This window comes from Dipodomys merriami, unplaced genomic scaffold (assembly GCF_024711535.1).
Source record: "Dipodomys merriami isolate MVZ:Mamm:240054 unplaced genomic scaffold, mDipMer1.0.p SCAF_273, whole genome shotgun sequence".
NCBI classification, from domain to species: Eukaryota; Metazoa; Chordata; class Mammalia; order Rodentia; family Heteromyidae; genus Dipodomys; species Dipodomys merriami.
This window is the reverse complement of record NW_027204193.1, coordinates 515,412-541,919: the sequence shown is the minus strand read 5'-3', so window position 1 is coordinate 541,919 and position 26,508 is coordinate 515,412. Positions and strand designations below refer to the sequence as shown.

Here is a 26,508-nt window from a genome sequence, read left to right as displayed (position 1 = left end):
AGCTCTTCAGCTCAAGGCAAGCGCTCTACCATGTGAGCCACAGCACCACTTCTGGCTTTTTCTGCTTATGGGGTGCTGAGGAATCGAACTCAGGGCCTCGTGCATGTGAAGCAAGCGCTCTATCATTGAGCCACCTTCCCAGCCCAACGAATTATTTTTTAATCATTTTTTATTCCTTTTCAACATTACAAAGATTGTTGAATGCAACTGAAGATAGCAAAAATAGTCTTTAGAAATGTATTCACATCACAGTTTTTGTTACTTGCTGTTTACAAGAAACACCAATAGTAAATGTCACTTCAATTCCCTTTAAAAGAAATTGCATCTACAAGAGGACGTTTTTTAAGTTGGCAACTTAGTTTTCTAAAAGCAGAAGTAAAGTGCTCACAAAAACAGAAGTGTTTTGGAGTTGTGAAATCAGCTCTGACTTCTGTGAGCACCTCACTTCTTGCTTGCCCCCGGCCGTGGTGTGAGGCAGAGATCATGTGCTTCACTCCTGTGGCTGTGCTTGCAGTTTGCTGTCCGCTCCTACCAGGCTGGAAGTTCAAAGCGTGGAACGTGAGTCCGTCCCAATTCAGCTGGCATTGCTCACTGAACAAGTTGCAGATCTCCCATGCCCTCCCTCTTTGGTGTCTCTGTGACAAATTGAATGGTCATAGTGCTAAATGTCTTGTTTAATTTCTAGCCGTTTATCCCTCACTGGCACTCTGGGAGGACACAGGATGGGCTGTAGGCAGAGCAGAGCGGGGAGCGGGGGTGGGCTGGTAGGAAAGGCCCTGCAGGAACGAGGTAGGGTTCTCAGCCAAGTCCACCCCTACCTCTGGAAGTGATAGCTGGCATGGAGGTAGTAATACAGAGGCTACACTAAGGGACACACTGCTTTCAATGGACAGCCCCATGGCCGAGAACCCCAGCACCCCGGGGGGTGCTGAACCGAAACCTTGGCTTCCGTTCCATGTGACCCACCAGGTACCACAACACTGTCTGGACTACTTTTTCTTGAACCAATCTTTGACAGTAATGGAGAAGCATTTATCCTAAGTGAAGTATTTAATGGGCTTCCTATTATGTATTTTGTTACCAACTTCTAATTACAACCTTGACCTGTTGCTGGGTGCTATTTCTTTTAACTAAGTATTCTTTAAAATAACTAAAAAAAAAAAAGACACTCAGGTAACAACTCTGTAAAATCACTGTCATTTACAAGAAAAGCATACTCAGGGAACTTTTATTATTGTTAAACCATCAATCAGACAGATGCAGCTTTCATTACCCAACCATGCATAATCCAACCTGAATATAAAATGCCCCCAATTGATACAATCACAAGGGAATGCAAAGGGAATGCAAGGTTATACATGTGAAATGATTGCTGGCTACAGCAATTTAACAAATTGATCAAAACATTTTACATTTTTAAAAAAGCCACCTTAAAGCCAATCACCTATAGTAAACGGAAGGAAATTCTGACATGGAATGATTTGATTCAAAGCAAATAATAAGGCACCTGAATGTAGAGCAACACTTCCATTTTTAAAGTTACAATAAAACAGAATTAGACTTGTTTCAAAGAGGGAAACAAGTACAGGGCGGAGGCCTGGGGTGGGCAGCGGGACCTGCGGGCCTCAGAGGCCCGGGCCCGGGGCGGGCAGCGGGACCTGCGGGCCTCGGAGGCCCGGGCCCGGGGCGGGCAGCGGGACCTGCGGGCCTCGGAGGCCCGGGGCGGGCAGCGGGACCTGTGGGCCTCGGAGGCCCGGGGCGGGCAGCGGGACCTGCGGGCCGCTGGCCAGCCGGTCCTGCCCATGCAGCCAGGCCCTCCGCACCCTTCACAGCACCTCCTTCCCCCACACCCAGGGGCAGGAGGTCCCTGTGAGGTTGCACTGTGTATGGACTAGGTAGCAATTCCCTTCCCCTCCTCTCCAGACAGCTCATCTGAGGGGATCCTGAGGCAGCGTGCAAAGCACTGACAGCAGCCTTCCAGTCCAGACGCAGCCAGGCCGGGCGCTGCCCACTGGGCCACCAAGGGGCAGCCTTACTAGAAGACCCAGACCCGCTATCGCTCCACCTTTACTAGTACTGAAGTTCGATAAACCATAACCCAGGCAGTCACACACAAAGGAAGACCAAAGACCTGATCCTTATCATCAGAGGCACTGAAAACCCAGACTGCTCTGGGGAGTCTGCTTCCATCAGAGCCAGTAAGAACTCCTGCACACCAGGTGGAACCGTCAGCGGAGGTGCCTTTTGTCTTTTTTGGTATCAAGGGCTAGGTGTCTGGCACGCCGGCCTCCAGCAAGTCCTGCCAGGACGCCGCTCCACCCTCCCTTCTTCCCCGTGCTCTGGTCTGGGGCAGCAGGCCGCTCTGATAGAAAGCCGAGGGACTCACTCGACCGCGTTTCCAGCCACGGCAGTACTGGTTAAGTCACAAGAAGGGTGGTTGCCTGATTTTAAAGACTATCTCAGGTTAATGCGCTCAGAAACAGTGCGGTCGGGAGGGGTCCTGGGCATCTCTGCTCACACTGCGCATTTACAGGCTTTGAGAGAATCTCCGGTGATAACCGTGGTAACACTAAGCTAACTCTTGTTGTTCCACGTATAAGCACCTTATTACAGGACAGTCACATGACCTTACAATGGAGTGTGCTTTCACTTTGAGTAATAAAGTGCCTAGCTATATAAAACCCCTAAGATTCCAAACTTTAAATTAAGATAATTGCAGTTACACATGAGAGTTAAAACCTAGATCATGCCAGACTCAATCACGAGCACATCAGCGGCTGCTCTTTGCTGACTGAATAAGTGGGGTCCACTACCGGAGCTGAATAATCAAGTGTTATTGCTTTATTCATGTGCTCTTGCAAGGCACTGTGGTGTGGAGGGGGGCCTGGAATGACTCGTGGGGAGCCCTGGAATGACACAGGAGGGAAGGAAGGCCGTTCGGAGGCAGGAGGCTTCACTGCATGGTTCTTGCCCGAGGCATCAGACGTCAGGAATGAGTTCAGGCTAAAGTTCACAGCAGAACGGAGACACCTTGGTCTGCGCTTCACATGCCCATCCTGATACTCTGAATAATCTGGAAGATTGCTGTAATGGGGAAGCGCAAGCGTGGTCAGGAGGGGCTCTGCCGGGCTGGGTCTGGGCGGTGAGCACTGGGGGAGGCAGGCCCGGGGAACCCCCCTCCTGGCCCCCCTGCGGCTGGCCTGCCGGCTCCGCTTTTAATTCCAGCTCCCTGCGTTTTATACACAGTGGCCCCAGAAAAGCTTCCAGGTGAGGGGTTCTCTTAGGAAGAACCTGGCGCCGCAGTGGGCCATGCTTTCAACCCCAGGGCTGCCCGGTCCTCCTCCATTCTCTCCTCCTCGGGGCCAGATGCCATGGCCTGGGCTGGCCGGGGGCAGGTGAGGGGGGTGGCCGGGGCAGGTGAGGGGGGTGGCCGGGGCAGGTGAGGGGGGTGGCCGGGGGCAGGTGAGGGGGGTGGATGGGGCAGGTGAGGGGGGTGGCCGGGGGCAGGTGAGGGGGGTGGCCGGGGGCAGGTGAGGGGGGTGGCCGGGGCAGGTGAGGGGGGTGGCCGGGGCAGGTGAGGGGGGTGGCCGGGGGCAGGTGAGGGGGGTGGCCGGGGGCAGGTGAGGGGGGTGGATGGGGCAGGTGAGGGGGGTGGCCGGGGGCAGGTGAGGGGGGTGGATGGGGCAGGTGAGGGGGGTGGCCGGGGCAGGTGAGGGGGGTGGCCGGGGCAGGTGAGGGGGGTGGCCGGGGGCAGGTGAGGGGGGTGGCCGGGGCAGGTGAGGGGGGTGGCCGGGGGCAGGTGAGGGGGGTGGCCGGGGCAGGTGAGGGGGGTGGCCGGGGCAGGTGAGGGGGGTGGCCGGGGCAGGTGAGGGGGGTGGATGGGGCAGGTGAGGGGGGTGGCCGGGGCAGGTGAGGGGTGGCCGGGGCAGGTGAGGGGTGGCCGGGGCAGGTGAGGGGGGTGGATGGGGCAGGTGAGGGGGGTGGCCGGGGGCAGGTGAGGGGGGTGGCCGGGGCAGGTGAGGGGGGTGGCCGGGGCAGGTGAGGGGTGGCCGCGGCCCGGCCTCCGCCGCCGGCTGGAGGCGCAGGCCGCTCTCGTCCCCGCCGCACCCCGCGCCCGCCCAGCAGGTGGGCCGCGCTGCCCGCGGGCCCCTCACTCACCCGAGCCGCACACGACGAAAATGAAGAGCGCCAGCAGCCAGGGGCCCACGGACGCCTTCTCCTCGGGGGCGTTCCTCTGCGGGGGGGGGGTTCATGAGGCGGCCGCCCGGCCCGCAGCGCCCCGCACCCGCCTGACCCCCGCCAGCCCGGCCCCCGCCAGCCCCGCACCCGCCCGGCCCGCAGCGCCCCGCACCCGCCTGACCCCCGCCAGCCCGGCCCCCGCCAGCCCCGCACCCGCCTGGCCCCCGCCAGCCCCGCACCCACCCGGCCCTAGGCCCAGCCCGGGGCCCCGATCGGCCTGGCCCTGGCCCCGACCCCGGCCCCGATCGGCCCCAACCCCGACCCCGACCCCGGCCCCGATCGGCCCCAACCCCGACCCCGGCCCCGGCCCCGCTCGGCCCGGCCCCGCTCGGCCCCGCACCGAGGTCTTGGCGACGTTGCCGCGCTGCGTGATGTTCTTGCTGTGCTTCTCGTTCGCCATCCGGATCCGCTGCTTGGCGACCATCTTCGCGGGCCGCGCTGCCGCGCGCGCGCCGCCTCCCGGGCCGCCGGGGCGACGAGGCTCCCGGGCCGGGCGCTGCGAGGGGCCGCGGGCGGGCGGGCCGGGCCGGGCGGGTGCGGGGCCGCCGCCGCCGCGAGCGTGGACGCGAGGAGGGGACACGCAACAACCGCGCGGCGCCGCGCGCAGCCTCGAACGGCTCGGGCTCCGCGCCCCACGTCAGCACTGGGCAGCGCCGCCCCGCGCCGACGCAGGCCGCGCGCGCGCCCGCGCCGCGCCGACGCAGGCCGCGCGCGCGCCCCCCGCCCCCGCGCGCCCTTCCGCGGCTGCGCATGCGCGGGCCGGAACCGGAAGCGGGCCGGCCCCGACGCCGGCGACCCGGAAGCACTCTGCGTCGGCCTCCCCGCGCGAGGCGACGTGTAGGGGCCGGGTTCGGCGCGCGCTGACCCCGGGCCCGGCGCATGGGGTTCTCCTTCCGGGACGACATGGCGCCGTCCGCGCCGCTGCTGACAGGTGGGTCCGCGGGGCCGGGGCCCCCTCCCGGCGGCGGGGGCGCGTCCGACCCCCGCGGGGGACGCGGTTTCCTGCGGGAGCTCGCTGCGCCCGGCCGGCCCCGGCGGGGACGGCGGCGCCCCGCGCCTGCGCGCCCCGCGCCCCGCGGCCCGCGCCCCGGCCCCGCGCCCCGCGCCCGCGCCCCGGCCCCGCGCCCCGCGCCCCGCGCCCCGGCCCCGCGCCCCGCGCCCCGGCCCCGCGCCCCGCGCCCCGCGCCCGCGCCCCGCGCCCCGCGCCCCGGCCCCGCGCCCCGCGCCCCGGCCCCGCGCCCGCGCCCCGCGCCCCGCGCCCGCGCCCCGGCCCCGCGCCCCGCGCCCGCGCCCCGCGCCCGCGCCCCGCGCCCCGCGCCCCGCGCCCCGCGCCCGCGCCCCGCGCCCCGCGCCCCGCGCCCGCGCCCCGGCCCCGCGCCCCGCGCCCCGGCCCCGCGCCCCGGCCCCGCGCCCGCGCCCCGCGCCCCGCGCCCCGCGCCCCGGCCCCGCGCCCCGCGCCCCGCGCCCGCGCCCCGCGCCCCGCGCCCCGGCCCCGCGCCCCGCGCCCCGCGCCCGCGCCCCGCGCCCCGCGCCCCGCGCCCCGCGCCCGCGCCCCGGCCCCGCGCCCCGCGCCCGCGCCCGCGCCCCGGCCCCGCGCCCCGGCCCCGCGCCCCGCGCCCCGGCCCCGCGCCCCGCGCCCCGGCCCCGCGCCCCGGCCCCGCGCCCCGCGCCCCGCGCCCCGGCCCCGCGCCCCGCGCCCGCGCCCCGCGCCCCGCGCCCCGGCCCCGGCCCCGCGCCCCGGCCCCGCGCCCCGCGCCCCGCGCCCGCGCCCCGGCCCCCCCGGCGCGAGGCCCCGGGTTCGACTCCCCAGCACCACCGAAGCAGACAGGGCCGAGGAGCAGCGCCCAGGCCCGGAGCCGAGGCCGCGACCCCGGCCGCGCGGGGCCTGAGATGGGAGGTTCCCCCGTGAGGAGACTCGCCCCCGGCCCGCCCGAAGCGGGGCTGAGCTCGGGCGGCCGCGCGCCCGCCCTGAGCGGACGGCTGAGAGACGGCCCCTGGCCCCAGTTAGAGCGAAAAGAAGAGGCAACACCCCAGAACCTAACTTGAGCCTTTACTAGCGAAGTAACACCCGCGCTTTGAATTGTGTTTCTTTAGTCCGAGGATCTGAAGGTCTGTACATGGTGAATGGACCCCCGCACTTTACAGAAAGTACAGTGTTTCCAAGGTACGGCTTATTTTGTTGGAAAGTAATAATACAGTAATACACAGTCCCGAATTGTTTTTGTTGTTGGCATCATTCAAACAAGAAAAAACAAACAGAAAAACTAATTCCTTGGAAGATCTTATATAATAAAAGAAGTTGGGGGGCTGGGAAGGTGGCTCAGTGGTAGAGCGCTTGCCTTGCATGCATGAGGCCCTGGGTTCGATTCCTCCGCACCACATAAGCAAAAAGAAAAAAGATGGAAGTGGCGCTGTGGCTCAAGTGGTAGAGCGCTAGCCTTGAGCTGAAGAGCTGAGGGACAGCGCCCAGGCCCAGAGTTCAGACCCCCCCCCCCAAAAAAAAAAAAAGTTGGAAAGAATACATGTTCTTTTTTTTTATTAAGGAAAATGATCTTCAGATTTGAAAATAGTAGCTTATATCTGTTTAAAAGGGAGAGGCAGCCGGGTGCCCATGGCTCACACCTGTCATCCTAGCCACTCAGGAGGCTGAGATCTGAGGATCGCAGTTCAAAGCCAGCCCAAGCAGAAAAGTGTGAGACTCTTATCTCCAATAAACCACTCAGGAAACCAGATGTGGTGCTGTGGCTCAAGTGGTAAGAGAGCTAGCCTTGATCTGAAGAGTTGAGGGACCCAGGGCCAGAGTTCAATACCCATGACCAACAACAACAAAAAAAAGGGAGAGGCAAATAGTTTTAAGGAGCAGTATAGACATTAGATTGAGTCCAGGCACTTAGTTTGGACAAGTTTTATCTTAGAAAACTGGAAGTGGTGCTGTGGCTCAAGTGGTAAAGCACTTGCCTTGAGCTGAAGAATGCAAGGACAGCACCCAAGCCCAGAGTTCAAGCACCTTGACCAACAACAACAAAAAAAAAAAATGAGGAAAAATTGCAAATGTGGTATCAAACTGCTGCCAGTAACACAGTATCAGACAATGAACGCAGTATAAAAAGGAAAACGAATAGATAAACTTAATATATAGCTAAATAGATAGCCCCCTCCCCAGTCTAGTAAAAATGATTGTCTCTGGGGTGAAAGAGGGTTATTTAAGAAGAATCTGCATTTGACCAGGTCCTCCAACAATCTATCTGTGAGTCCATGTTTAAGAAGCACTGTCCTAGAAAGCAGTCCTATGTCACACTTCACTGGTCCCAGAGCAAGGCAGGAAAGGGGTCAAACAGAGTGAGTACACCGAGCTGATCAAGAGGTCCACAGAAGGGCTGCACGGCCATCCCAGAGGTAGTGGGGCATGGGTTGATGTGGGTTGAGCCCTTACGCTTCCGTGGGTGTGATGGGCATCCTGCAGGCTCCAGAGCTGTGAGGAGGTGAGGTGGTCAGGTCTCTTCCAAGAGCAGGAGAGATGAGGTGCTTGTGACTGAGCTAACTTCAGTACCACTGCAGTTACTGAGCTAACTGAGTAGAACAAGGAGCGATGAGTGTCTCCTGCTGAGCCGCCGTACGAAGACCAGGAGCTTAGCTGCACCTTCTAAGAAGCTGGTTTTAAAAAGATCTAAACACTGAATTTCATCAGTCTTCAGAAACTTAGTTCTCAAATTTGGAGACATTTTTTTTTTTTTTTTTTTTTTTTTGTCGGCTGTGGGGCTTGAACTCTGGGCCTGGGCGCTGTCCCTCAGTTCTTCAGCTCAAGGCGAGCGCTCTACCACTTGAGCTACAGCGCCACTTCCGGTTTTCTGGTGGTTTATTGGAGATAGGAGTCTCACGGTCTCTCCTGCCCGGGCTGGCTTTGAACCGCGATCCTCAGATCTCAGCCTCCTGAGTAGCTAGGATTACAGGCGTGAGCCACCAGCGCCCGGCTTTTGGAGACATTTTTAAAGCCCCAGATCCAAGCTGGGTGCTGGTGTCTCTCACCCGTAAACCGAGCAACTCAGGAGGCTGAGATCTGAGGATCACAGCTGACCCAAGCAGATAAACCCAAGAGACTCATCTCCAGTTAACCAGAAAAAAGTCAGAAGTGACAGTGTGGCTCAAGAGGTAGAGCAAAAAATCCAAGAGACAACCAGGCTCAGAGTTTAACCCCCTGTGTGCACATGCACATGCGCGCGCGCGCGCGCACGCACACACACACACACACACACACACACACACACACACACACACACACACACACACACACACACACACACACACACACACACACACACACACACACACGGGTATTAGCTGATAGTAAGGAGATAAGAGTTTCATGGAGGGGCTGGGAAGGTGGCCCAGTGGTAGAGCACTTGCCTTGCGTGCTTGAGGCCCTGGGTTCGATTCCTCAGCACCCCATAAGCAAAAAGAAAAAAGCCGGAAGTGGCGCTGTGGCTCAAGTGGTAGAGCACTAGCCTTGAGCTGAAGAGCTGAGGGACAGCGCCCAGACCCAGAGTTCAGGCCCCATGACCAGACCCCCCCCCCAAAAAAAAAAGGTGTTAGTCTTGTGAGATGAAGCAGTATGATCATGACAGTGTTTTCTTTAAAATATCTTTATCAGAGACAGATGCTGAAGTATAGAATAAACTGATAGGACATGTGATGTTTACTGAAATATTCTGGTGTGAAAAATAAAACTTGGGGGGGGCAAATACACGATACACGAGTTGATGATTACCTGCTTTTCTCTATTTCTGTATATACTTGAAGTTTTTCTATTGAAGAATTATACCAAAAGGAAATAGACAAAATTTCTCAATTGCCAAGATGAAAAACACACCTGATTTCTGGATTATATAGGCTAAAACACTTGAGCCACAGTGCCATTCCTGTTTTTTTCTGAGTAGTTTATGGGAGATAAGAGTCTCACAGATCTTCCTGCTTGGGCTGGCTTTGAACTGCCATCTTCAGATCTCAGCCTCCTGAGTGGCTAGGATGACAGGTGCGAGCCACCGGCACCCAGCTTGCCTTCAGTCCATGGTGCATTTGTTATTTGGCAATTCGGTTCTCATCTCTAATGCTGTGATCACTGACAGACCAAGTCCTTTTGGGCCTTCCTTACCTCTAAGAGTGGCCATCTCCAGCAGGGAGGTGGCAGACTTGGAATTCTGATTACTTAGTAGAATGCTGCCAAGTAGTCCATTTTCATGGACACTGTACATCAGCATTGATTAAGGTAAAGACCCTCTTATTACCGTGGCATGTTCTCTGAACATGTGAGAGACGGATGGTCGGTCTTTGGTCTTCAAATCCAGGGGTATTTGTTGGCTGTGAGGATATTCTGTCACCATTGTTATGCAGGTGGTCTGGGGTGTTGAAATCAACTTTCATATTCACTTACATGTTGGGGTTTTCCACACAAACTAGTTATACACCCAAGAGTGACCTATTTCTAAGATATATCCCATAGCAGAAAATAAGTTTTCAGCTTATTTTACGGTGGTTGTTGACATTATGTTTTAAAAGAGAATGTATTTTGGCAGACCAAAGCATTTGGGGATTGTTTTATAAAATTTGCGTAAGTCATTAAATTAGTGGATTGTCGGCTTTAATTTGATTAAATTAACAAATACTGATGTCTATTAACTCAAGCTTTCTTCTCATTTTCAGGGAACCTGGAAAAAACTGCAGAGTCTATGCCTTTAGTAAAGACGGGTCCTTGTTTGCCTGGGCCAGTGGAGAAAAGTTAGTGCTCATTTAAATAGCATATTTCATGTGCTTCGTTAGTATAAATGTGACTGGCTACTTTAGTGCTGTGTGTGGTGAGATGGCTTTGAGCACTTTCAAAGTGCTTCCATATACACACCCTGTCTTCCTTACCTACGTGTCCAAGAACTTAAAGTTAGCATATGAGGAGCGTGATTATTTTCATACTGAGGAATTGGAGAAGTTATGGTCATCATACTCTTACAAGTTACTGGTACGGTTTCTTTGCTTATTTACCGTACCTTAGATTTAGATACTTTGTGTCTTTGCTATTAAATTGACAATACCACAGTTGGTATTACTGTAGTCCTAATGTATATAAAAGTGTATAAATTATTGAAAAGAACGTTTAGCATAATCTACTGTGCAAACTGCTTTACAAAATTTGTCTTGCAGAAAATAATTCTGATTTTTAAAATTTTAAGAAAATTAGTCCTTTATAATTTTCTGAAGATTCCTGACATTTTTTCTCATACGTTAGAAAAATGCCGAACTATCTGTTGCTTGGTTTAAAACTATTTTTATTGTTTTTAACCATTTAATAGTGATAAGTATTTTATTTTTTCTTTATAGTTGGGAATGTATTTTGATATTTTCCAACTGTCAGGTCAAATTGGATTAAACACATGATTTTTGATGAACTCCTGCTCAATGTGGCTCACTCCTGAAATCCTGTCTACTTAAGAGGCTGCAGTCTGAGGATCACAGTTCAAGGCCAGCCCAGACAGCAAAGTCTGCAAGCCTCTTATCTCCAGTTAACCACCAAAAGCCAGAAGCAGTGCTGTGGCTCAAGTGATAGAGCGAGGGCTAGCCCTGAGCACAAAGAAGCTCAGGCTAGCCCTGAGCACAAAGAAGCTCAGGGACAGCACCCAGGCCCAGACCGCGCTCGCTCTTGCTCTCTCTCATGCTCCCTCCCCCCTCTTTCTCTTCCCCCCTCCTTACCCCCCCCCCCATAGCACCCAGGCCCAGAGTTCAAGCCCCAGACAGCGCTCGCTCTTGCTCACTCACACGCTCTCTCTCACACACACACTACTAATACTAATAATAATAGTAAAAGAGGGGCTGGGAAGGTGGCTCAGTGGTAGAGTGCTTGCCTTGCATGCCTGAGGCCCTGGGTTCCATTCCTCAGCACCACATAAGCAAAAAAGAAGCAGGAAATGTCGCTGTGGCTCAAGTGGTAGAGCGCTAGCCTTGAGCTGAAGAGCTGAGGAACAGCGCCCAGGCCCAGAGTTCAGGCCCCATGACCGGACCCCCCCCCCAAAAAAAAAAAAACAATAATAGTAAAGGATAAGCATTTTGTTTAAAAACATATACCTATAGAAATCTTTGTAAATACAGTATGTGGCACATTTAAAAAATTACATGGACCTTTTTTATTTTGTTGATAACCTAATAATTGCTCCTAGTTTTGTAAAGGATGTTTTCAGAAGTTCTGAGAAAACAGTTTCTGACTGATTCAAATATAAACTGAGCCATGGTCACAGTCAGCGCACTATCTGATTCTCTTACCTGCAGTAATGCACCCTTGTGACCCCAGCACTAGAAGGGAAATAAGGCAGCCTCTGATACCAAATGTACCTTGTAACGTGGTCGACACCACATTTGAAAAGATACGTGACGGGTTGGGAAGATGGCTCTGTGGTAGAAAGCTTGCCTAGCATGCATGAAGCCCTGGGTTCGATTCCTCAGTACCACATATACAGAAAAAGCCAGAAGTGGCGCTGTGGCTCAAGTGGTAGAGCGCTAGCCTTGCGCAAAAGAAGCTCAGGGACAACGCCTAGGTCCAGAGTTCAAGCCTCAGGACCAGCAAGAAAAAGAAAGACACATGGATATACTAAAAGATTCAGAATTGAATTCAATAGAAGGCTAATATGAATGAAATACACAGGATAACAGGCTTACTTAGTAAACTAGAGTAAGAAATACTTGCAAGAAACAGGTAGTCACGTAAACTGCCATGTCGTTCTCACTGCCAGTGCTTATCCTAGCCTGAGTGGAATGAAGTCTTTGAACAGCTTCTGGAGTAAGGCGGAGCAGAGATGACGACGCTTCCAAGACTGTCGTGGGTGACTGAAAAGACTTAGACAAGAGGGTCAGACCACCGTCCACGCACACACACACATGCATGCGCACATGCACCCACGCTGCTTCGACAATAGTTGGCACTGCTGTGCACCATAATTCTGTTTTTTTCTAGTAAGGAGAATTTTTATTATAAGATAATGAATCTTCAGGTTATTATTTTTTTTGGGGGGGGTCTGGTCGTGGGGCCTGAACTCTGGGCCTGGGCGCTGTCCCTCAGCTCTTCAGCTCAAGGCTAGTGCTCTACCACTTGAGCCACAGCGCCACTTCCGGCTTTTTTCTTTTTGCTTATGTGGTGCTGAGGAATCGAACCCAGGGCCTCAGGCATGCAAGGCAAGCACTCTACCACTGAGCCACCTTCCCAGCCCTCTCCAGGTTATTTTTTATTTAAACTTTTTGTTATTCTAAAAGTGATATACAGAGGGTTTAGTTACATAAGTCAGGTAAAGAGTATATTTCTTTTTATATATATATATATGGAACGCTTCACGAATTTGCGTGTCATCCTTGCACAGGGGCCATGCTAATCTTCTCTGTATCGTTCCAATTTTAGTATATGTGTTGCCGAAGCAAACACAAGAGTATATTTCTTTTTGAACAGTATCACTCCTTCCCTCCCTCTTCCAGTTTTTCCCTCCCTCCCATCCCCCCCTTGAGTTCTATAGTTCATTTCCAACATAGTATCCAGTGAGTATCACTGCTGCCTTTTTTCCAGGATAATTTTTTTTTTTTGGGGTCCTGTCATGGGGCCTGAACTCTGGGCCTGGGTGCTGTCCCCCAGGTCTTCAGCTCAAGGCTAGCACTCTACCACTTGAGCCACAGCGCCACTTCTTGCTTTTTTCTTTTTTGCTTATGTGGTGCTGAGGAATTGAACCCAGGGCCTCATGCATGCAAGGCAAGCGCTCTACCACTGAGCCACCTTCCCAGCCCTCCAGGGTAATTCTTATAGTCCTATCTTTGGAGACTTCTTTGGAGTTTATTTTTTCTTCGTGCCAGTATTGGGACTTGAACTCAGGACCTGGTCACTGCCTTTTAGCTTGTTCTGCTTAAGACTCATGTTCTACCACTTAGAGCCACAATACCACTTCCAGCTTTAGTTAGTTAGTTATTTTGGTGGTTTATTGGGGATAAGAGTCTCATAGACTTTGCTGCCGAGGTTGGCTTTGAACCGTGATCCTCAGCTCTCAGCCTCCTGGGATTAATGTTATAGACGCGAGCCCCCAGCCCCCGGCTGGAGGTGTTCATGCTTCAGACTCCCCCACGCTGCTGCAGTTTGCTTCTTTTCATTGTGCTGCCCTGTGTGCACCTCTGCCTTTGCTTTCTCGGGCAGACCTTGACTTTGCCCCGTCCAGTTCTGTGTTCGGCGAAGGGCCTGTGGCCTCAGCTACAGTCACTCACTCACTCTGGGCTCTTACTGCCAATTCGGTATTATTCCCCAGCACAGTCCTTCATAGAGGCTTTTTGTTTTTTGTTTTTGTAAAATGTACGTTATTTTTCCAGAAAACTTTTTAGGTAAGGTGTTCCTGGGAATTTTCTAGAATTAACTGAAAACTGATTTGTATGAAAAAGAACTATTTTAAGACGCGGTGTGACTGTTTCTGTTTGTGCTGGCTATTGCGAAATGGAATTCCTTTGCTAAAGTGATTTCTTTTGGAACCAGAGTCAGTATCATTGATGTCACTAACAAGGGACCGCTGCACTCCCTCCACCTCCCAAAGGTGGTCTGCCTTGAATTCTCACCGCAAAACACCGTCCTGGCCACCTGGCAGCCCTACACTAGTAAGTACTTCCCCAGCGCGACCTGAGACACACAGGCTCGGTGTCTCCCGTAGGACAGTAGGCCGTGGCCGTGGATGTCTGGCCAGCAGGGCAGGCTGCATTCTTCGGTGCAGTGCATGGAAAGGAAGGGCCGGCCATCCCCGTGCCTCAGACAGCGGGCTCCTGCGTCTTAGCCAAGCCCTGAGGCACTGTGGCTGGTCCTGACTGTCCGTGGTAGCAGAACCACGCTGTTCCACAACTTCATGAATGGATTTGGTCTTCAGTCTTAGCAGCCTCAATGTATGATTTTTGTTCTTTTTTTTTTTTTTTTTTTCTTTGTCAGTCCTGGGTCTTCAACTCAGGGCCTGGGCACTGTCCTAGAGCCTCTTTGTGCTCAAGGCCAGCACTCTACCACTTGAGCCACAGCGCCACTTAATGCTTTTTCTGAGTAGTTATTGGGGATGAGTCTCACAAACTTTTCTGCCCAGGCTGGCTTTGAACCGTGATCCTCACATCTCCGCTTCCTGAGGAGCTAGAATTACAGGAGTGAGCCCTCGGCATTGGCTGCTTCTGCCTTCCATAGTTGAGAATTCCACATTTTCTTTAAAGGAAGCACTTCTCTTTGGCAAAGCCATGTGAGAGTTTGGATCCCCGATGAACTTGAGTAAAGGTCCGTGGGTATGGTAGCCAGGATAGCTGCCCAGTGACCGGGGGTGGGTGGGCACCGCCGTGGGGGTGCCACGTGGGTGCGCCCACAGGACCCGACGGTGCGTGTCCAAGTGAGGCCAGAGACCATCGCGCAGCCCAGGCGGCAGGCAGTTTAACGCCTTCAGATCGTTCACATCTGGAAGATTCCATGTAGTGCTTTTGGACTGTGGTTGACTGCAGATAGTTGATTGCTCAGAAGGTGAAAACACAGGTAGATAAGGCTGCACAGTAAGTTACTGAAAAGATCTGTTGTGAGATAGCTCAAGAAAAAACTAGGAGCCGGGCGCTGGTGGCTCACGCCTGTAATCCTAGCTACTCAGGAGGCTGAGATCTGAGGATCGCGGTTCAAAGCCAGCCCGGTCAGGAAAGACCGTGAGACTCCTATCTCCAATAAACCACCAGGAAACCGGAAGTGGCGCTGTGGCTCAAGCGGTAGAGCGCTTGCCTTGAGCTGAAGAGCTGAGGGACAGCGCCCAGGCCCAGAGTTCAGGTCCCACGACCGACAAAAAAAAAAAAAAAGAAAAGAAAAAACTAGGAAGCAAGTCACTGCTGTCTGGGACGATGAACGGTCCTAATGGCTTTCCAGCTGCCCCTGCTGAGATGAGGGCAGGTGTTTGCGACCAGGCTGGGCCTCCACGTGCTGCTCTAGTGAACCAGTACTGCACCTAGGGCGGGTGCCCTCACCCTCGACCACGCGTGAGGCTGGTTGGGAGTCGGGTGTTTTCAGGCCATTCTAGGGGGGCATTTTCAAGGGACTCCGTCCCCGGTGAGGAGTGGATGTGGTTACACATGCGTCTTATCCCAGGTGCTTACAGGAAGTGTAAAATAGATCACATTCCAGGCACTGTCCAGGGGGAAAAAGGAGTGTAAAGCAGGGCTGAAGTGCGGTGCGTGGTGGAGCACCTGCCTAGCTAGTGCAAGGCCCTGAATTTAAGACCCAGTTCCACCAAGCAGGGCTGTAATCCTTGCTATGCAGAGATCTGAGAGTAGGGGTTTGAAGCCAGCCTGGGTAGGAAAGTCTGAGACTCTTATCTCCAGTTAACCAGCAGAAAGCTGAAAGTGGAGATGTTACACAAGTGGTAGGTGGTAGAGCACCATCATCAAATGAAAAAGCCAAGCAAGAGCACAAGGCCCCGAGTTCAGGTGCACACATGCACACAAATAACCAAGCCCCAGTCCTGAAGAGTAATACTGATATTTAAGTAATTATTATAAGTCAAAAAAATATGACAGACACAGCATCTAAGAGATGTGTGTAGTATGGCAAAGAAAGGGAACAAGCTGAGCATGGTGATCCGTACCTACAATCCCAACTCTCGATACCGGTTAGATGCCACTTGAGTGACGTATGAGGCCTTGTCTTCCAAGAGAGTTGGGAGTAGGGCCATTTCCTAACACATTTATAGATACTGAAAGATAAGATACATTTTATGCAGTGTTTTTCCCATTAGATAATCAAATACCAGAATCTGGTATAGAGATTTATTTTTAGAAACATTTTCTAATGTTGATTTTGATACTATTTCACTGCTAGGCATAAGCCTCCAGACTTTCATTGTTTGAAGAGGCATGCACTTCAATGAGATTCAACTTGTACAAAGGGAAATTGGCAATCATGCATGCTTTTATATAACTTATTTTGTGGCTTACAGACTCAAACCTTCATGGTTTAATCCATTTGTCTTTAATCCATGTTTTTAAAAACAGAAAACGTTTTACATGTTCTTCAAATCTGTAGTAATTAGACATCACTGAGATGTCATGGTTTTAAGGATGAGTTCTATACCTCGGGCTAGAAAAGTTGATTTACTACAATCCTTTTACTTGGCTTTCTTAAGTTTGCTAATTTTTCTACGAATGGAATCTTCTTGCAAGTGTTAGGAGACAATTACCACCCCAAAAGTGGTTTCCTTGCAGGTTCCAAAGATGGCACAGCCGGAACACCCAACCTACAACTTTATGATGTGAAAACTGGGGCGTGTTTGAAGTCTTTCATACAGAAAAAAATGCAAAATTGGTAAGTATATGCTTCAAAGTACTAAGTATTTACACAATGGCTCTATATCATTATGGGATAATTATTTTCTTGTTTTGATTTTGAAACTAGACCAAAATCTAGATGGTTAGAGATTTTGTGTATAGGAATCTAGTGTTAAAATATCTTTCATTTGCTTTGTTTTTGAAAAAGAAAGAAATAATGTATTTCTATTAGACACTGTTTTATAAAATGATGAAGAACAGATTTGATACCATACTGTTTTCCTTAAAAATAAGCGGTATCATAGATTTTAAACCTCTTAATGTTATAATCTCTCTACTTTTTTTTTTAATACTCTTTTTCTTTTTGATATAGGTGTCCATCCTGGTCAGATGATGAAATTATTTGTGCACGAAATGTTAACAATGAAGTACACTTCTTTGAAAACAACAATTTTAGTATGGAAACATTTATTGAATAATTTATTTTAAGTGTGTATAGTTTTCATTACATGCATCTTGAGGTTGTTCTAAATATTGTGATCTTATTCACAATCAATAGTTGCCGTTAACTGTTTGAATAAATTCTTGTAAGTCTCAATGCCAGTGAAATGTCCCTAACACAAAGCTTTGCTTTACGGTAGCCATTAGATAATGGCTGTTAAATTAAGACACTTTTCCTGTGCTTATTGCCAGCACAATTTTTCTGTGGCACAATTTTTTTCCCGTATCTTCTCACATACAAAAATGTCCGCCTTCTATCAGTAACTATCAGTTTGCTCTCATCCACATGTCTCCATGCCCTTGCTATGCTAAAATAAATAGCAGGCTGTTATTTGACCAGGAAATACGTCAGTAGGGGGCCAGCGATAAGCTACCAGCACTTGGCCCTACGTTTCTTTTAATGTTAGGATTTTTACTCCATCTTTTTCCTCCCTTGTAATTTATTACTTGGTATCAGGTTAATTATCTTGCGTATTTTTTCCTTTTGCTTTTGTATCCCATGGTATAACTTGCCATGCGTATCTCTTCCCTATACTCGTAGAGGTAGGTAGCTTTAGGTTCTTGTTTTAGTGGTTGAGGGCCAGACCACATTATAAGATGGTGTTCTTTTATCAACAAGCACGCGATGTGTTGTTCTTTAATTTTGTAGGTTTAGTGTTAATGTTGAGTGGCTGCAAACTGGTGAGGTTTTAATTTTCTTCCCTCCCTGCTTAGTTACGAGCTGGGCCACTTCTGCAAAGGCAATTTCCAGTCTACTGTTCAGTCGCCTAGTTGTACATTCATATACAAGAAGCAGGACAAATACTCTTTTCCCTTATAATTTAATATAGCTGCTGTTTCCAATAATGTTAGTCCTAACCATTTGATTTGTTCTCCCGTCTTTTTGAGTTTTGGATTTATATGTGTGTTCTCATCCATGTAGATGCTTTCTTGATGTTAAAGTTTCTCATTTATATTCAGTTAGCCTTTAGTGGCTTATTTGCTGGATATGGTAACAAACCATTCTAGGCTCACTCTGTGTGTTTGCTAATGTGTACCTAGAATCAGCTGCTTCTCCAGGAAACCCCAGGTCCTTTCCAGGGAAGATGGTGTCAGGGGCTCATGTCTAGGAGGCCTCACGGCTGCTAGCATGATCATCGTCTCCCATGCTTTTTCTCATTTCTGTAAAGCTGTGGCATCATGACACACTGACATGTTTAAATTAAACAGTAAGGTCAGTTATTTAACCTTACCTGCCTGACCTTTTGTCAAGAATCCCTGTATCTTTAGTACCAAGGGTGATGGTTTGGGAACCTCATTTGCTTTATTCCACACTAGCCACATGGTAAGCTTAGAAAATGGAAATACTAACACCAATACACAGTTATGGGAAGTGAAGGAACTGACTGCACGTGTGTGTGTGTGTGTGTGTGTGTGTGTGTGTGTGTGTGTGTGTGTGTGTGTGTGTGTGTGTGTGTGTGTGTGTTACGGCTGAACAGGAGTTGAGCACTGTGGTCATGCGATCCAGGGGTGGCTGGCGGGCCAGCTGTGAGCAGCTGTAGCCCGTTTTCCCGCTTTTGAGACCCCTCGATTGTTTTCAGATCCAGACACTTCTTGTCTCTTCTGGTCGCTGGCCACAGGACAGACAGAGTCATTCGTTGGGCAGCGTCTGGTGCTACTTTTGAACCCCTGCCCATTGACCTCTGAAATGGAATTAAGTGTTCTTCAACTTACCAAGGTCATGCTATTGTTCATAACTGGGGTTCTGAGTCCCTAGGGTACATGTCGGCCATCCTAACCTCCATACCACCCTTGTGAGAACGTGTCCGTCTGTCATGGTTACTGAGCACTGCGTTGTGTCTTAACCAGTCAGGGCCACTCACCAGCAGCAGCCAGAGGCTCACGCCGCAGTTGGCGGCGGGTTCGGGTCTGGCCCTGTGCGCTTCCCCGGTGTGACTTTGCCTCAGCAAGCGGTGCCCGTGTGGTTGTGGCAGCCTCTTCATGCATTTTCTCACCGCTTCTCAGTCTAACGCCACTCTCTCTCTCTCTGTTTAGACACAATTGTAAACAAGTTGCATCTGCAGAAAGTTAATGATTTTGTCTTGTCACCTGGACCCCACCCCTACAAGGTAACTGCCACAGCCCTTTCCTCCACCCTTCTGAATGTGTGTGCTTCCAAAAGGTGAAGGGTAACGTGTCTGTGTGTCGTAGGTAGCTGTCTGTGTTCCGGGAAGTAAAGGAGCACCTTCGTTTGTGAGATTGTATCAGTACCCCAACTTCACTGGACCTCACGCAGCACTTGCCAATAAAAGTTTCTTTAAAGCTGATAAGGTTACAATGCTGTGGAATAAGAAAGGTAGGATAAATACATTTCATTCCTTGTTTTGTCCATCAGGTGTGAGTTCAGAATTATTAAAAAAAAAAACACTATCAACCAGGCATCGGTGGCTCATACCTGTGTTCCCAGCTACTCACGCGCCTGAGATCTGAGGATCGTGGCTCAAAGCCAGTCCAGGCAAGGAAGTCCACGAGAGTCTTACTTCTGATTAACCACCAAAGAGCCAGAAATGGAACTGTGGTTCAAATGGTAGAGCACTGGCCTTGAGCAAAAATGTTTAGGGACAGCCCTAAGTCTAGGCCCTGAGTTCAAGCTCCAGGACCGAGGCACACGTGCACATGTGTACATCCACACACGCGCACACACACACACAAAAGCAGTACCAGTGCATAAATTGTTTTGAATCTAATGAGGGTGTTTCCTGTTGCAGCTACGGCCGTGTTGGTGATAGCTAGCACAGAGGTGGACAAGACGGGAGCTTCTTACTACGGAGAGCAGACGCTGCACTACATCGCCACCAACGGAGAAAGCGCTGTCGTGCAGTTACGTGAGTACTCCAGCCACACTCCCGTCAGCAAAACAGTGACAGGAAAGGTCACACAGCCTACACGCGTACCTCCTGGCCTCAGAGTAAAATCTCGGACCAGAGACTTCATCCCTTCAGGCACACCCTGTTCCGACAGACGCCAGGGTGTCACGTTGAGCTTCCTGAGGGAGGGAGGCTGCTCGCAGTCACCCTCCTGGGACTGCCTTGTGGTGAGGTGCTTTCGTGAGTTTACTATTGTCTTCAGAGTTGTGAATAGTATCCAAGAAAGTTACCAGTTCAGCTCTTGGGTTTTGGTAGGTGTTTTGTTTTGTTTTGTGTCATGGGGCTTGAACTCTGGGCCTGGGTGCTGTCCCTGAGCTCTACCACTTGAGCCACAGCACCACTTCTGATTTTCTGGTGGATAATTGGAGATAAGAGTCTCACAGGGACTTCCTGCCTGGGCTGGCTTTGAACCACAACCCTCAGATTTCAGCCTCCTGAGTAGGATTACAGGCGTGAGCCACCAGCGCCCAGCTTCATGTCTTGTTTGATAAGCTAAATTAACTTTAATAGTTTTAAAGTTTCTCCATTTTGAATTTAACATGGGTAATTAGGAAAAATTTGTATAAAAAAACAGTATTCCAATTGAAGTCAGAAACAGAAAAAAGGCAGCTGAAATACCTACTCAGTCTAACTGAGGAGAAGCTTGGATTATCGGTATGTGCCACCATGCCCAGACCAAGGACATGTTGGCTGTCAGAGATAACAATGCGGAGCTCTACAGTGTGGGAGCGAGGTTGGGAGCCCTGGACTATCAGGAATGGTGGAGAGCTGTGTACTTTGGTACAGCATCTTCAAAGGGTGGTTTGGAGATTTAATACCAAGCGAATGTCGATGCCCTTTGTCCACAGTTTCGCTCCTACAGATAATTGAGCACGCTCGCAATGGGAAAGACGCCCCACAAGGGGATACAGAGTAAAATTCTGCTTACATCTCTCCACGCTGTATGTAGTATGTTAGTGAAGTCACACAGGTCTAGGACTTCGTTGTTTATATGCATATTCAAGAGACAGATGCTTTCTTTCAGCTAAAGTGTTCTGGAAGGATTAGTTAGAAGTGTAACAGGATTTCCTTTGGACATAAGGACTTAGTTTTGTAGCATGCCATTGAACATGCTTTGTATTCATTTATTGCCATGAACATACAGAACCTCTACCAAAAGAAAATTGCTACTCGGTGCAGAAGTCCTGTCCTAACGCTCAGCCTGGCAGGATGGTGTTGAACTCAGAGTCAGAAACAGCCAAGGCAACTGAGTGTGACCCCACCTGAGGAATGTCTTTTTACCATAGTGGCGCCCTGTCACCGTAGCTAGCGCCGGTGTTCTCAGCGCTCCCGGTGATTAAGATTCCGCAGGCACGGGCCTGCGTGCGTTACCGTGTAGGAATAATTCTAATGGCCTCGGAATTCTTGGAGTTTTTTCTTCCCCACTATTTAACTTTTTTTCCACTGGTTTATAGCTTCTGTTGATAAACAGTATATTCATCGACTTACTACTAATTTGGATGTCTAATTTGGTCTTTTTTAGCAAAAAATGGCCCAATTTATGATGTAGTTTGGAATTCTAGTTCCACTGAGTTTTGTGCTGTGTATGGTTTCATGCCTGCCAAAGCCACCGTTTTCAACTTGAAGTGTGACCCTGTGTTTGACTTTGGAACCGGTCCTCGCAACGCAGCCTGCTATAGTCCTCACGGGCACATACTGGTCCTGGCCGGATTCGGAAACCTGCGGGGACAGATGGAAGTGTGGGATGTGAAAAACTACAGACTGATTTCTAAGCCAGTGGCTTCTGATTCCACGTATTTTGCTTGGTGTCCAGATGGCGAGCATATTTTAACAGCCACGTGTGCTCCTAGGCTACGTGTTAATAACGGGTATAAGATCTGGCATTATACCGGCTCTGTCTTATACAAGCACGAGGTGCCGTCCAATGGAGAGTTATGGCAGGTTTCTTGGCAGCCGTTTTTGGATGGCGTATTTCCAGCAAAAGCAATCACTTACCAAGCAGTTCCAAGTGAAGTCCCCAGTGGAGAACCCAAAGTTGCCACCGCGTATAGACCCCCAGCCTTAAGAAATAAACCCGTCACCAATTCCAAACTAGTAAGTAATGTCTTACAACCTCTGTGTGGAGCTCCCTAGGCCCTTGCGTCCTGTTCTTGTGTTCTTTAGTGTGTGTGTAGAGTATGAGCTGTAGGGTAGAAATTATTACGGATCTGCCGCTGAGGATGGTGGTTGGTGAGCGCTCGTGTTGCTGAGCTGATGAAGAGGTGGCTCTAAAGGAGCCACATTTTCAACTTCTGGGGCAGATAACTGAGCTCACTCCTGTGAGACAGGCGGACACCGGCGGCAGTCATGGTGAGGAGGGTGGTGGGGAGGAGTGGCCGGGCAGCAGGGCTGGCCCTTCCCGGGGAAGGTTTGAGTGCAGTTTGCCAAAATGCCTGGTTCTTTTTTTTTCTCAAGACATGATGGATCTGTGAAATTGCTCTGTTTTTAAAACACCATTGGCCAAACAAGACATTTGGCGTTAGCACCCCACTTTTCCTTTAAAGTTGCAACCAAAGGATTGGTCAGATGCTCCTATACCTCAAAAAGTGAGCCTTTCAGCAGACGTGGTGCCACACACCTATAATCCCAGCATCTGGGCACTGGAGGCCCCGAGGATCTGGAGATCAAGGCCAGCCCGGGTCATGTATGTAGTGAGACCCTGTGTCACAAAACAAACCAGAAGTAACATGGCAGAGGACTGATGCATGCCCTCTCTTTCTGTGATGGTATTAATAATTCAGGTGCTCAAGAATGGGCAACCGTATTATTGACGATGTTACAACAGCTGTCAACTAGGACTGTCCCATTTAAAGGGGACTGTAGAGTTATTAGTTGTGAAGTAGGTGCTCTGTCAAAGATTTGTGTTCATTTTTCCCACAGCATGAAGAGGAACCACCCCAGAACATGAAACCACACGCAGGAAGTGATAAACCGCTGTCAAAAACAGCCCTGAAAAACCAGAGGAAGCATGAGGCCAAGAAAGCTGCAAAGCAGGTATTTATGTAAAAAATAAGGTCAGCCCTCAGCCTTGAACGTTAGCAACCTGTGTTCCAAGAAAATGAGGCTGGGGATTAGAAGCGTGGCTCAAATGGTAGAGTGACAGACTAACAAGCAGGCCGCCCCAAGTTCAGATCCCAATTCCACCAAAACAGAGAGAGGAAGGAAAGAAGAACTGCTCTCAAGAAAAGCCAGGTCTCCAGGTGCTGGTGGCTCACACCTGTAATCCTAGCTGCTCAGGAGGCTGCAGTCTGAGGCCACAGTCCAGCCCAGGCGGGAAAGTCCATGAGACTCTCATCTCCAACAAACTACTCAGAAAAGGCCTCAAGTGGCACTGTGGCTCATGTGGTAGAATGCTAGCCTTAAGAAAAAGAATCTCAGCTCTCTGGCCCGGGTTCCCAAGATGACAAAAGAAGGAACAACGGTTGAGCCCAAAAGGGCCGAAGCCATGTGCAGCCCAGTGGGCGCCCCAGGACCAAGCCACTGAGAAGTATGTCACCCGGAACACAGTAGAGGTCACAGCCATCAGGGACGTTTCCCAAGCGAGTGTCTTTGACACTTGGGCGCCACCCAAGCTCTGCGTGCGTGAGTTCTGTGCCATTCACAGCAGGGTGCTCAGGAATGCATCTCGGGAAGCCCAGAAAGAACGAACACCCCACCCCGATTTAGACCTCCACCAAAACCCATGGAAGGAGCTGGACACTTCAGGACTGAAGAAAAGCGGGCTTCTGGGGGGAAATAACTACAATGGAAATTATACTTTAAAAAGAAAAGAAGAAGAATGTTGGGTACAATGCCCAGGCCAAGTTCCAGCCCCAGGACCAGCACAACAAAAGGCAGTGGCCATGACTCAGGCGTGCTCCGGCCTGCGAGGGCCAGGAGGGTGGGTCAGGATCCATGGTCCTCCGGGAGGAGGATCATCAGGTGTGCCCCCTGGAGCGGGTCACATCCTCCAGGTTGAGAGGACCCCATGGCCCTTGGCGCGGAAGAGCTAGTGCAGGACTCCGTCCTGTGGCATGCTCCACTGCATTCTACCTCCTCTTCTGAAAGACATCGCCAGAGCACCCGCTGCGTTCTCCGTTTGAATGTGAAAAGCCCTCTCATAGGTCCATGGGTGTCCCCTCCCCAAAAACCCAAACCGGAGGAACGCCGGCCCAGTAACACAGACACTTCCTCAGCTGCTGAGGAGTATGTGTCTAACTCCAGAAGACCTCACTCAGAGTTGTGTAAAACATAGATAAAACCATGTTTAGCCACCCCTGTGTTGCTTGAAACTTGGCATGTTTTCACTTCAGAAATATTCCCTGCAGGAAGCAAGAAATGACAAGAGTCCAGATTTGGCAGCCAATGCCCCGCCAAGCACAACCCGGAACGCTGTCTCCCAGCCATCTTCCGGTGACCCTGAAGTAGACAGAAAAATTAAGAACCTGAAGAAGGTGAGAGACTTAGATGCGAATAAGACAGGTTCACAGTGGAGGTGCTAGCACAAAGAATTAAGCTTGGGGTTGGGAAGGAGGCTCAGTGGTAGAGCGCTTGCCTTGCATGCACGAGGGCAGCGTAGTATTTCATTGCGTACTTCTGGGGTAGATTGGGACAGATACATTCCAGCTTCAAAGACAAGTATACAAAAAGCTCAAAACAACAGTTTACTCTCGCATGCAGCAGACCAGTCTTGGTTGATTGAAATGTAAGATCATTCTTTGTATTGGGTTTTGTGTTGATATGATTGAGTGGCTGATAAGAAAATTTGCATTGGAAAGTGGCTCCTTTCCTCCCTCTTGACTGCTATTTGATGGTTACAGAAACTGAAAGCCATTGAGCAACTGAAGGAGCAAGCTGCCTCTGGAAAGCAGTTGGAGAAAAATCAGGTACTTTCTGGGGTTTGTAGTGCTTTCTGGGGCTGTAGTCATTACTGTCTCATGTTTTCTGTAGAGATGTGATTACTTGATAGGGAAAAAGAGATGTGGTTTGCATACTGTATATGATACATCTTTTTAGCTTATTTTTGCCAGTCCTGGAACTTGAACTCAGGACCTGGGCGCTGTCCCTGGGGGCTCTCTGGGCTCTAGGATAGTGCTCCACCACTTGAGCCACAGCACCACTTCCAGATTTTACTGTATATGTGGTGCTGAGGAATCAAACCCAGGGCTTCATGCATGCAGGGCAAGCCCTCTACCACTAACCTCATTCCAAGCCCCAGAAAAAGTACATATTCAAAGAATTCCTATTCTCAGCCTGAATATTTAACTTTTTACCTTGCCAGGACAAAAAGATCTTACTTTGGTTTAATTTCAAAGTTAATATTAGTTACAGTTCATGTGTCGTTACAGCAATTCAAAATGAACTTTTTTTTTTTTTTTTGCCCATTCTGGGGCTTGAACTGTGGGCCCGGGTGCTGTCCTGAACCTCTGCTCTAGGCTAGCACTCCACCACTTGAGCCACCACACCCCTTCCTGCTTTGTGATGGTTAATTGGAGATGAGAGCCTAAGACTGCGATCCTCAGACCTCAGCCTCAGTGGCTAGGATCACTGGGTGAGCTGCTGGTGCCCGGCCTTTTGAATGTTTTGCCCAGTCGCACTCTTCTGCAGAGGAAGACGGGACGTCCTGGTGAATGCAGTCTCTTCCCAGGGCGCTTGTGGATCACTGATAAACGCTGTGGCAGTTTGCTAGTAGACACAGGGGACCTCCTCTGTCACTTGGGCTGGCTCCTGTGTGCCCTTCCCTCAGCACTGTCAGGCCCAGAGCAGACTGGACATGGCACTGGAGTAAAAAGGCTACAGCTTCTGTCCTTCCTGTCTTTGAGTCACACTAGACATCCAGTTACACTTTTAGTCAGACACTGTTTTGAATGTGTTTGCCAATGGAACTGATTTGTTCCTGTACTATTGCAGTTATTATTTCCTATTTAGTAACTTCATTGTTTTAAACTTTCCTAGTTGGAAAAAATTCAAAAAGAGACAGCCCTTCTCCAGGAGCTGGAAGATTTGGAATTGGGTGTTTGAAGATTCACCGAGAGCAAGTTGGTTACCAGGAATCAGTGTAAACACATCTTCATGTGCCTGGATAGTGCATTCATCCGAGATTCTGCCCATGTGTAAGGCCACTTCGTGATTCCATTAAATTGACTTTACCTCCTGTATCATGTCAGTGTGTGATAAAGTGTCCATGAATTTTTCAGCTAAGCTTGATAGATTGAGGGATACACACTGTTGTTTTTTAGAAAAGAACAATGTACTATATAAAGGAATAAAGAGATTTTACACTTAGTTTTTTTCCGTGTGAGTTTGTTGGCTAAGTGCGTGCAAGCAGGGAGCAGGGCTAATGTGCAAGGGACTTGTGCAAGCAGGGAGCAGGGCTAATGTGCAAGCTGGGAGCGGGGCTGGCGTGCAAGCAGGGAGCGGGGCTAATGTGCAAGCAGGGAGCGGGGCTCATGTGCAAGCTGAGAGCGGGGCTCATGTGCAAGCAGGGAGCAGGGCTCATGTGCAAGCAGGGAGCGGGGCTCAT

The 26,508-nt window shown here is 51.0% G+C and overlaps 2 protein-coding genes and 1 non-coding gene across 3 annotated transcripts; 1 reads left to right on the top strand and 2 right to left on the bottom strand.

The window, feature by feature from the left end:
• Positions 1–1,212: 1,212 nt before the first annotated feature.
• On the bottom strand, positions 1,213–4,860 carry LOC138837661 (stress-associated endoplasmic reticulum protein 1). Its single transcript, XM_070036617.1, has 3 exons — positions 4,580–4,860; positions 4,159–4,234; positions 1,213–3,084 (listed from the first exon to the last, which is right to left on the bottom strand). Exons 1-3 carry the CDS (start codon positions 4,661–4,663, stop codon positions 3,044–3,046), a joined length of 201 nt encoding a protein of 66 aa, XP_069892718.1. The 5' UTR covers positions 4,664–4,860; the 3' UTR covers positions 1,213–3,043.
• A 264-nt stretch (positions 4,861–5,124) lies between these two features.
• LOC138837649 (eukaryotic translation initiation factor 2A) lies at positions 5,125–26,270 on the top strand. Its single transcript, XM_070036603.1, has 14 exons — positions 5,125–5,170; positions 6,334–6,403; positions 9,937–10,011; positions 13,775–13,893; positions 16,498–16,597; positions 16,934–17,016; positions 19,096–19,169; positions 19,252–19,396; positions 19,809–19,925; positions 21,490–22,061; positions 22,887–23,000; positions 24,314–24,439; positions 24,806–24,871; positions 25,941–26,270. The coding sequence occupies exons 1-14, from the start codon at positions 5,143–5,145 to the stop codon at positions 26,004–26,006; spliced, it is 1,755 nt and encodes a 584-aa protein (XP_069892704.1). The 5' UTR covers positions 5,125–5,142; the 3' UTR covers positions 26,007–26,270.
• LOC138837676 (U6 spliceosomal RNA) lies at positions 12,585–12,691 on the bottom strand. The gene has a single exon (XR_011375400.1). It is a non-coding gene; the product is annotated as a U6 spliceosomal RNA (small nuclear RNA).
• Positions 26,271–26,508: the final 238 nt, after the last annotated feature.